Source organism: Anomaloglossus baeobatrachus, chromosome 2, assembly GCF_048569485.1.
Source record: "Anomaloglossus baeobatrachus isolate aAnoBae1 chromosome 2, aAnoBae1.hap1, whole genome shotgun sequence".
NCBI lineage: Eukaryota > Metazoa > Chordata > Amphibia > Anura > Aromobatidae > Anomaloglossus > Anomaloglossus baeobatrachus.
This window is the reverse complement of record NC_134354.1, coordinates 745,114,246-745,126,147: the sequence shown is the minus strand read 5'-3', so window position 1 is coordinate 745,126,147 and position 11,902 is coordinate 745,114,246. Positions and strand designations below refer to the sequence as shown.

General features: G+C 50.0%; 1 protein-coding gene across 2 annotated transcripts in view; it reads right to left on the bottom strand.

The window, feature by feature from the left end:
* The window catches only part of ATM (ATM serine/threonine kinase), a 262,350-nt gene that overhangs the window by 73,435 nt on the left and 177,013 nt on the right, over positions 1-11,902 (bottom strand). For both annotated transcript variants that reach the window (XM_075337438.1, XM_075337439.1), the window contains exons 35-37: positions 4,018-4,159; positions 905-1,084; positions 314-491 (exon numbers count right to left, since the gene is read on the bottom strand). In XM_075337438.1, coding sequence (XP_075193553.1) covers positions 314-491; positions 905-1,084; positions 4,018-4,159 — 500 coding nt within the window. The remainder of the gene's footprint in view (positions 1-313; positions 492-904; positions 1,085-4,017; positions 4,160-11,902) is intronic.

Here is an 11,902-nt window from a genome sequence, read left to right as displayed (position 1 = left end):
TCAGAGGAGTTTATTTCTTTGTTTGTGGTACTATATAAACTGGTCACATGATGTAATAAAGCAAGAAACTTTCAGTTCACCACAAAGCAGTGTGTGCTGTATTGATTTCCCGAGTGCTCGTAAAACAAAACGTATTAATTTGGAGTTCCAGAGGCATAGAAGGAGTGGAGTTCACTCACACAGTTGACACCTGACCATTACTTATTAGTGGCTGATCATGTTCTGAGACAAAATACCATAAACCTTACTGTAATAATTTCGATAGTAATAAAATCCATAAAAAGAAAATATCACTGGATTATCCACAATGTACCTGAGTCTGAACTAGCCGGGGTGGCTGATCTGCTGGATGTCGGTGAAGAACGACAGCACGATGCAAAGAAACCCTTAATATGCTTCGATAAAAGTGTCCTCCACGTGTCATTGGGGTCATTGAGCAGGATATTGTGTATAAGATAAGGCAACGTAGCCTGACAGAAGTCGGCCTTGACCTACAAAGTCGAGAGAACACACCCAATTACATACAAGTATCATATATAAACCCTGACATTCAGAAAAGTGCAATACATCACTGCCATGAGTGAACCAAACCCTGTCACCAAGATGCCATGGACAGTAGATCACAATCGGTGACTGGGTTTTTTCTCTGCCCTTAGGGACAGGATCCAGTTTAGCGCTTTCGACATTTGCAGCACGTGTCCCCTCATAAAATGCACTGAAAGCGTCAAGCTCTACATGTCCTAAAAGAGGACATCAGAGCGCTCCTGCCTGGCAGAGAAATACACAGCAACCCTACGTAGGCGCTGTGTGCTTGGTATATAGTCACTGGTTCCGACAGCTACAGCGGCCAGCAATATGCAGCTCATACAGCGCCTCCAGCCGACCCAAGAGCACAGTAACTCACCTCACACATCGGTTTTAATAGAAGAACCACCTCGCTTCTTACTCCACCGCTCGTAAGTAAAGCACAAGTCAGATGCTTTATCCAGTCCTCGTGGTTTTCATTTTGAGGGATCCATAAGCTGGGATCATCCACACTGCTAAGTGAACCAACCGCTGTATGCATATCTTCTACCTGAAGGACCTAATGGGGTCAAGATGATCAATGAGTTGGAATAAAACATACCGCAAATAAATCCCTGTCCACATTTCCTGGTTTATAACATACACGAGCACAGTGCCGGATCCATCACAAGACAGACACCAACAGTGCCGACAGGGGTCTGCTAAGTACCGCCAAAGTGACCATACCTTTCCCATAGAAAAAAAATGCAAATCTGATCTGGAATCCAAAACACAGATGTAAACAAAGCCCAAGGGGTCGTCCAATACAGAATAGATAATGGACGGCTTAAAGGGGTATTCCCATATCCAAGATCCTATCCCAATATGTAGTAGGTGAAATAATAATATTAGCAAATGTTGGTAGCTTAGGTATCCATGGTTATGGTCATGCATATAGTTACATTTAGTTAGTTTCTTGTGGTCATAACCACGGATAACTAAGCTACTGTAATGCCCTGCACATGAGGTAAGAGACATAGCTAATCAGGAGAAGTATACTACATTTCTAATTGGAGATATTTGCTAATATTATTAATATTACACCTACTACATATTGGGATAGGGTCCTGGAGATGGGAATAGCCCTTTAATGATGGTTCAGTTGGTAGCTATCTCTTCCCGCACCTAACCAGGGTGCTCGCTCTGCCGATTGTTTCTGTGTTTTCTGTGAGGGAGACGCTGGAGTCGGATTATCTCACATGAACAAAAGAATCAGCAGTCTGAAATCGAACATTCTAATCCTTTTTTTCCTGGACATCATCTGTAGGGAAATACAGTCGGTCCCATACACATAAGATAATTATTCGATGTTAGTCCAATGTGTATGGGGGCCTTTACAAGGTTTAAACAGTTTGTCCAATACTTTTACATTGATGGCCTAACTTTAGGATAGGTCATCAGTGTCTGATCAATCTGGGTCCAAAAAACCACACTCGTGCCGATCAGCTGGCGGCCGGAAATGCACAGTTCCGGAGCTGCCCAATCAACGGATAGCAGCCGCAGCGGGGCAATGCATATCCGCCTCCTATTTAAATCAATAGGAAGAGGATGTGCAGTACCCGGCCGCTATAAGAAGTTGGGGCAGCTCCAGAACTGCGCAATTCCAGCCATCTGCTACCACCGCTGGTACCGAGAACAGCTGATTAGCTGGGGTGTGGGGTATCGGACCCCAGCCAATCAGACATTGGCGACCTATTCAAAAGATAGGCCATCAATGTAAAAGTAGTGGATAAACCCGTTAATGAACAGACTATTTCTAACATTTAGGTTTCATCTTTTCTTTCGGAAAATCTTGTACGTATCTGAATATGACAATTGTATGTATCTTATGTATCTGAATATGACAATTAAAAGTGGCTGCAGGCACAGAAGGTGCTCAGCAAGGTCTGAAGACGCCCATCGGACAGATCGGCTTTCATTATTATACAGAGCAAGACAACTAAATGTTTCCTACAAGGATTGCAAGAGAGGGAATGGTATTATAAGACACAAGTAGGTGCCACCATTAACAGGTTCCCTTTAATATGATGTCAATGTAATACAGCAATATACTGGATCCACAATACCACCAAAAATGTTCACCGACTAATTACCGCATTTTTCGCATTATAAGACGCACTTTTGTTCCCCCAAATTTTGGGGGAAAGTAGGGGGTGCGTCTTATAATCTGAATATACGAGTTATATACTGCAGGGCCCAGGGGAGGTGGGGGCAGCTCTGGAGCGGTGCTGGAGGCTGAGGCAGGCTTGTGGAGGCTGCAGGAGGCAGCGGGAGATCTCCTGCTTCCGCTCATATAATATGCACTGCCGCTGTCCATCACTGTAGTGCTGAAACCGCACCGCGGTGACGGGCTGGGGGAGCAGCGCATATTATATCTGCCTGCGCCCCCCTGTGATGGCATATGATCCCCCTGTGGTAGATATGGCCCTCATGCTGCTGCCCATCCTAAAATAAAAAGCTTTACTTACCTCCTCCAGCGCTGATCTCCCGGTGTCTCCCCGGTCTCCCTGCTGCCGCTGTGATCAGGCACACAGAGATTATGTCACTCTGCTGTACCTATCACATGACCGACACCAAGAAGCAGGAAGTGCAGGAGCTCAGCAGCATGGAGGGAGACACGAGGGAGGACAGCGCTGGAGAAGGTAAGGAAAGAGTTTTTTATTTTACTATGGGCAGCAGCATGGGGGCCATATCAAACACAGGGGGACGTGTGCCATCCATAGGGGGCCAGGGGCAACACAGGGGGACATGTGCCATCCATAGGAGGGCATGGGCAGCACAGGGGGACGTGTGCCATCTATAGAAGACGTATGCCAGCTGTAGGGGACGATTGCCAGCTATAGGGGACGTGTGCCAGCAATAGGGTACGTGTGCCAGCAATAGGAGACTTGTGCCAGCACAGGGGAACGTGTGCCATAAATAGGGGAGGTGTGCCATCAATAGGGGAAGTGTGCCAACAATGGGGGACATGTGGCATCACTGGGGGACATGTGCCAGCACAAGGAAGCTATATTCAATATAAAGGGGCATATCCAGATTAAGGGGGCTAATTTTAGGATGGGGGCTATGAGGGACATATACCCTATATGATTTGTTAGACGGACACTAGCATTATAAGACGGACCCCATTTAACATTAAAAAAATAATAATTCTCTTTTCCTTCACCAAATTTGGGAGTGCGTTTTATAATCAGGTGCATCTTATAAAGCGAAAAATACGGTAATTTTCTTAAAGGAAAACTTTTTAAATTCACTTTCAATATAAAATATCTTAAAATTGGTTTTCCTAACCAGACAATGCCTTAATGAACTTCTTTTAAATTTTATTTTCAAAAAATAAGGGAAGATGTTCAGTCTTATAACTTTTTAAGTGTTTTAGAATGAACAGAAATTACAATATTCATTTCTAAACCTGGTACGTGGAGACGCTGATCGCTGACATATTTCACTTACCTTCTTTTTCGGAGTCCGGAATGGCTGCAGGTACACGAGCATGGGATCACCGCTGTCTTTGTACAACTCCCAAAACTCACAACCATTTTTTGTGGCTAAAATATTCTTCAAACAAGTAGTGGCGGCTGATCGTACACGGATGCTACACAAATTCATAAGAACACTCAAATCAAAGATGGTTTCTTCACCGAACAAAAATATAAAACAAAAAAGGGAATTTTGTTTACTTACCGTAAATTCCTTTTCTTCTAGCTCCTATTGGGAGACCCAGACAATTGGGTGTATAGCTTCTGCCTCTGGATGCCACACAAAGTATTACACTTTAAAAAGTGTAACCCCTCCCCTCTGCCTATACACCCTCCCGTGGATCACGGGCTCCTCAGTTTTGGTGCAAAAGCAGGAAGGAGAAACTTATAAATTGGTCTAGGGTAAATTCAATCCGAAGGATGTTCGGAGAACTGAAGACCATGAACCAAAAGAACAATTCAACATGAACAACATGTGTACACAAAAGAACAACCAGCCCGAAGGGTACAGGGGCGGGTGCTGGGTCTCCCAATAGGAGCTAGAAGAAAAGGAATTTACGGTAAGTAAACAAAATTCCCTTTTTCTTTGTCGCTCCATTGGGAGACCCAGACAATTGGGACGTCCAAGAGCAGTCCCTGGGTGGGTAAAAGAATACCTCGATAAAAAGAGCCGAAAAACGGCCCCCTCTTACAGGTGGGCAACCGCCGCCTGCAGGACTCGCCTACCTAGACTGGCGTCTGCCGAAGCATTGGTATGCACTTGATAGTGTTTCGTGAAAGTGTGCAGACTAGACCACGTAGCTGCCTGACACACCTGCTGAGCCGTAGCCCGGTGCCGCAATGCCCAGGACGCACCCACGGCTCTGGTAGAATGGGCTTTCAGCCCTGAAGGGAGCGGAAGCCCAGAAGAACGGTAGGCCTCGAGAATCGGTTCCTTGATCCACCGAGCCAAGGTTGACTTGGAAGCCTGAGAGCCCTTACGCTGGCCAGTGACAAGGACAAAGAGCGCATCTGAACGACGCAGGGGCGCCGTGCGAGACACGTAGAACCGGAGTGCTCTCACAAGATCCAAAGAGGGCAAATCCTTTTCATACTGGTGAATTGGATTAGGGCAAAAGGAAGGCAAGGAGATATCCTGATTGAGATGAAAAGGGGATACCACCTTAGGGAGAAATTCCGGGACAGGACGCAGAACCACCTTATCCTGGTGAAACACCAGGAAGGGGGCTTTGCATGACAGCGCTGCGAGCTCAGACACTCTCCGAAGTGATGTGACTGCCACTAGGAAGGCCACCTTCTGCGAAAGACGTGATAGAGATACATCCCGCAGCGGCTCGAAAGGTGGTTTTTGAAGAGCCGTTAGAACCCTGTTAAGATCCCGGACGCTTGTAAGGTGGGACCATGTGGCAAACTCCCTGCAGGAACGTGCGGACCTGCGGAAGTCTGGCTAGACGCTTTTGAAAAAACACGGAGAGCGCCGATACTTGGCCCTTGAGAGAGCCGAGGGACAAACCCTTGTCCATTCCAGATTGAAGGAATGAAAGAAAAGTGGGTAAGGCAAACGGCCACGGAGGAAAACCGTTATTAGCGAACCAGGATAGGAAGATTTGCCAAGACCTGTAATAGATCTTGGCGGACGTTGGTTTCCTGGCCTGTCTCATAGTGGCAATGACATCCTGAGATAACCCTGAAGACGCTAGGAGCCAGGACTCAATGGCCACACAGTCAGGTTGAGGGCCACAGAATTCAGATGGAAAAACGGGCCTTGTGACAGCAAGTCTGGGCGGTCTGGAAGCGCCCACGGTTGACCCACCGTGAGATGCCACAGATCCGGATACCACGACCGCCTCGGCCAGTCTGGAGCGACGAGAATGGCGCGACGGCAGTCGGACCTGATCTTGCGTAGTACTCTGGGCAGCATCGCCAGAGGGGGAAACACATAAGGCAGTCGAAACTGCGACCAATCCTGGACTAACGCGTCCGCCGCCAGAGCTCTGTGATCCTGAGACCGTGCCATGAATGCCGGGACCTTGTTGTTGTGCCGTGACGCCATGAGATCGACGTCCGGCGTTCCCCAGCGGCGACAGATCTCTCGAAACACGTCTGGGTGCAGAGACCATTCCCTCGCGTCCATGCCCTGACGACTGAGAAAATCTGCTTCCCAGTTTTCTACGCCCGGGATGTGAACTGCGGAGATGGTAGAGGCTGTGGCTTCCACCCACTGCAGAATCCGTCGGACTTCCTGGAAGGCTAGACGACTGCGAGTGCCGCCTTGGTGGTTGATGTAGGCGACGGCAGTGGCGTTGTCCGACTGGATACGGATCTGCCTGCCCTCCAGCCACCGATGAAAAGCCAATAGGGCTAGATACACTGCCCTTATCTCCAGTATATTGATCTGAAGGGATGACTATCGGAGTCCAGGTTCCCTGAGCCCTGTGGTGGAGATAAACCGCTCCCCAACCTGACAGGCTCGCGTCCGTGGTGACCACAGCCCAGGTTGGGGGTAGGAAGGATTTTCCCCGCGACAGAGAATTGGGTAGGAGCCACCACTGAAGTGACGTCTTGGTTGCAAGGGAAAGAGACGTTCTTGTCGAGGGAAGCCGCACTCTTGTCCCATTTGCGGAGAATGTCCCATTGGAGTGGCCGAAGATGGAATTGCGCGAACGGGACTGCCTCTATAGCTGCCACCATCTTCCCCAGGAAGTGCATGAGGCGCCTTAAGGGGTGTGACTGACTCCGAAGAAGTGATTGCACCCCTGCCTGCAGAGAAAGCTGTTTGTCGCTCGGAAGCTTGACTAACGCTTGCTGGGTATGAAACTCCATCCCAAGGTACGTTAGTGATTGGGTCGGTGTCAACTTGGATTTCGGGAAGTTGATGATCCACCCGAACCGCTGGAGAGTCGCCAGAGCGACGGATAGACTTTGTTGACACGCCACCCGAGACGGGGCCCTGACTAGGAGATCGTCCAAGTAGGGGATCACCGAGTGGCCCTGAGAATGCAGGACCGCCACAACGGATGCCATGACTTTGGTGAAAACCCGTGGGGCTGTCGCCAAGCCGAAAGGCAATGCCACGAACTGAAGGTGTTCGTCCCCGATGGCGAAACGCAGGAAACGTTGATGTTTGGGTGCGATCGGTACATGGAGATAAGCATCCTTGATGTCGATCGATGCTAGGAAGTCTCCTTGTGACATCGAGGCGATGACCGAGCAGAGAGATTCCATCCGAAACCGTCTGGTTCTCACATGTCTGTTGAGTAGCTTGAGGTCCAGAACGGGACGGAATGACCCGTCCTTTTTTGGCACCACGAACAAGTTGGAGTAAAATCCGCGACCACGTTCCTGAAGGGGAACGGGGATCACAACTCCTTCTATCTTTAGAGCGTCCACTGCCTGAAAAAGTGCGTCGGCCTGAGCGGGGGGCGGAGAGGTTCTGAAGAAACGAGCCGCAGGACGAGAGCTGAACTCTATCCTGTAACCATGAGACAGAATGTCTCTCACCCATCGGTCTTGAACATGTGGCCACCAGGCGTCGCCAAAGCGGGAGAGCCTGCCACCGACCGAGGATGCGGCTAGGGGAGGCCGAGAGTCATGAGGAGGCCGTCTTTGAGGCAGTGCCTCCTGCGGCCTTTTGCGGGCGTGACTTGGATCGCCACGCATAGGAGTTCCTCTGGCCTTTCTCCGGCCTGTTGGACGAAGAGGATTGGGACTTGGCTGAGGGACGAAAGGACCGAAACCTCGATTGGATTTTTCTCTGTTGAGGTCTCTTAGGTTTGGCCTGGGGTAAGGAGGACTCCTTTCCCTTGGATTCCTTAATAATCTCATCCAATCATTCGCCAAACAAACGGTCGCCAGAAAAAGGCAAACCGGTTAAGAACCTCTTGGAAGCCGAGTCTGCTTTCCATTCGCGCAGCCACATGGCCCTGCGGACTGCCACGGAGTTAGATGCTACCGCCGTACGGCTAGTGGATTGAGAAAGAGACTCAGAGAGTTTCTCAGCAAAAGAGGCCAACTCTGTCCCTGCAGCCTGCTCAGGGGGAGCAGTGGGGGTCTACATGAGCTGAGGGGCCCACCAGTGCCCGAGGCTCCAGCTGAGCAAGCGAGGCAGGAGTCGAGCATTGCTCACAGTGAGGGTAGGTGGAACCCGCAGGTAACATAGCCCCACAAGAGGTACAGGCCGCGAAAAAAACCTGTGCCTTAGCAGCTTTTCTCCTTGTGGACGACATGCTGTTGTCTCCTAGGAGAGTGACCACTGAGGGTATATGGGAAAGGGGTATACAGCCTGACCGAACAGATATATATATATATATATATCTAGTATATATATATATATATATATATATATATATATGTATCTATTCAGGCACCCTAGGGGGACCAGCACCGGGTGACCGGTGTGGCTTACCGACCGCTAACGAGCGGAGTGTGTCCTCCAGATTCCCTGCCTTGGATCCCCCGGAGCTGCAGAGCTGTTCACTGAGAAGCCTCCACCGGCAGAATGCCAGAAAATGGCTGCCGAAGCTCTCAGGGGAGGAGTGGGGCCGTGGGCGGCGCCAGCAAAGAGCGGGAATCTGGGGTCCCCACAGTGATCAGTGAGGGGGGAGGAAGACATGCAGGATGCTCCAGCCCTCACATCCGACGTCATGTCGGTAATCCCGCCCTTACCCCTGACAGGCAGGCCCAGGGGCGGGATTTTCGCGACTAGGCCGCGGTGAAGCCGGGGACTAAATTTGAGGCCGCGCCCGACAAGCAGGCACGGTCGGCGCGGAAGTCCACCGGCCTCCTCAATTCAGCAACTGCCGCGGCTTCCGGGAAGAAGGTGCGCTCCCTGCACAGTCCCCTATGGGGACACAGAGTACCTTTAAGTTGCAGGGCCCGGTCCCTGAGGTTGAAGAGGCTCCGGTCCGGCAGGTTCCCACAGGGGCTGCGGATGGAGCACGGTCCCAGCAAATGGATGACCGCTCAGGATCCCACTTCTCCCAGAGCCGCATAAGGGATGGTGAAGGAGACGGCATGTGGCTCCAGCCTCTGTACCCGCAATGGGTACTTCAACCTTAACAACACCGCCGACATAGTGGGGTGAGAAGGGAACATGCCGGGGGCCCCGTGGGGGCCCTCTTTTCTTCCAACCGACATAACTATGAGAATGCATGAGTGGATGTGTGCCTCCTTCCACACAAAGCATAAAACTGAGGAGCCCGTGATCCACGGGAGGGTGTATAGGCAGAGGGGAGGGGTTACACTTTTTAAAGTGTAATACTTTGTGTGGCCTCCAGAGGCAGAAGCTATACACCCAATTGTCTGGGTCTCCCAATGGAGCGACAAAGAAAACACTTATATTTGCTCCCATTTTTCAAAGATCTAAGACTTTTTCTATTTACACAAAAGCCCTTTTTTTTTTTCAAATATTGTTCTCAAATTTCTCCTTTGCTGAGATAATCCATCCACCTCACAGGTGCGGCATATCAAGATTCTGATTAGACAGCAGGATTTTTGCACAGGTGTGCCTTAGGCTGGCCACAATAAAAGGCCACTCTAAAATGTGAACACAGCCCAATGCCACAGATATTTCAAGTTTTGAGGGAGTGTACAGTTGGCTGCTGACTCCAGGAATGTCCACCAGAGCTGTTGCCCGTGAAGTGAATGTTAATTTCTCTACCATAAGCCGTCTCCAAAATCGTTTCAGAGAACTTGGCAGAACATTCAGCCGGCCTCACAACTAAAGACCACGTGTAACCACACCAGCCCAAGACCTCCACATCCAGCATCTTCACCTCCAAGATCATCTGGTAGCAGTAACCTGAACATACTGTGACAATTAGTTTGCATTACTAGAGAATTTCAGCACAAACTGTCAGGAACCGTCTCAGGAATCCTCATCTGTTGCTCGTCGTCCTCATCGGGGTCTCCACCTGACTGTAGTTTGTCGTTGTACCTGACTTGAGTGGGTAAATGCTCAAATTTGATGGTGCCGGACACGCTAGAGAGGTGCTCTCTACACGATTGAATCCTGGTTTTCACCAGACTGTGTGAATGGCGTCATTGTTGAGAAGTTGGATGTCAACGTTGTGAATTGAGTGGGCCATGGTGGTGGTGGGCTTCTTGCATGGCCGCATACTCACCAGACAGGTCACACACTGAGCATGTTTGGGAAACTCTGGACCAGCGTATACAACAGCATGTTAAAGTTCCTGCCAATATCCAGCAACTCTGAACAGACATTGAAGAGGAGCGGACCAACAATCCACAGGTCACAATCAACAACCTGATCAACTGTGTGCGAAGGAGAAGTGCTGCACTACGTGAGGCAAATGGTGGTCACACCAAATACTGACCGTTTTTTGCAGGTGACGAGCTGAGTTAAAGCTGACTGAGGGAACGTCAAGTGGGTGTAAAGCTATAAGCATGAAAGGGGTATACTGTGAGGGATCTAAGGTTTGTTTTAATAGGTGTCTCTTTACTCCTTGTTCCCTCAAGGTTTTGTTGCCTTCACTCTGAATCTACTACATGCACCTTACAATAGGATTAAGAAAAACAATTGCATGATTAAGTATGTCCAAACTTCTGACCAGTACTGTACCTCTTTGGCTTTACAAAATCCAAAGGATGAAAGGGACAGATGGAAAACGAGTAGGTGGGAAGGTGCCTTGATCTCTCGGCCTCACCAATAGTGCAGCCAGTGGCTCTTCTTGGTTTGAACAGTCATTTTGTGTGGAGATGCTTTGTTATAAGCACAGTGTGAGGCCTCCTTCACATGTCCGTGTCTCCAGTACGTGTTTGGTCCGTTTCCTCACGTGCCGGAGACACGGGCACACGTAGACCCATTAAAATCAATGGGACTGCGCTCATGTGCGTGTTTTGCCATGGACCGTGTGTCCGTGTGGAGCATACATGTGCCCGTGTGCTCCACACGTAGACATGTCCATTTTTCTTCGGCAGCACGGGTGACACACAGACCGCGAGGATGCGATCAGTGTGAAACGCACCGGAGACAACACACGTGCCTGTGAAATAAAATGAATTTCTTCACTCACCTTCTCCACCGCTGCAGTCTCAAATGCTGCTGTCACTTGCTTCCGACCCCCCGCTCATTATGCTCATTGCATATTCACTCCACTGCTGGCCGGAAGCAGCAGCAGAGGGGAGTGGGCAGAGTCAGAGACCACAGATCAGCACCACGGACAGCAACGCCAGGGACAGGTGAGCAGAAAGTTTCTGTTCTCCGTGTGTTATCACGTATAACAAACCTGTGCCATAAACACTGCACACGGAGGGCAATACGCACCTTTGACACGTCCGTGAAAAACGTGCGTGATTTTCACGGACGTGTGAAAGAGGCCTAAAGGCCGCTTTACACGCTGCGACATCGCTCAAGCGATCTCGTTGGGGGTCACGGAATTTGTGACACACATCCGGTCGCTTTAGTGATGTCTTTGCATGTGACACCAATGAGCGATTGTGAATCGTCGCAAAAACGGTCAAAATCGCTCATCGGTGACAAGACCCCCTATTCTCATTTATCGCTGCTGCTCGGTGTATGAAGTAGTTCGTTGCTCCTGCGGCAGCACACATCGCTATGTGACGCCGCAGGAACGAGGAACCTCAACTTACCTGCGGCTGCTCGCAATGAGGAATGAAGGAGGTGGGCGGGATGTTATGTCCCGCTCAGCTCCGCCCCTCCGCTGCTATTGGGCGGCGGTTCAGTGACGCTGCTGTGACGTTGCTGTGACGCTGAACGAACCGCCCCCTTAGAAAGGAGGCGGTTCGCCGGTCACCGCGACGTCGCAGAGCAGGTATGTGCGTGTGACGCTGCCGTAGCGATTATGTTCGCAACGGCAGCGATCACACGATATCGCATG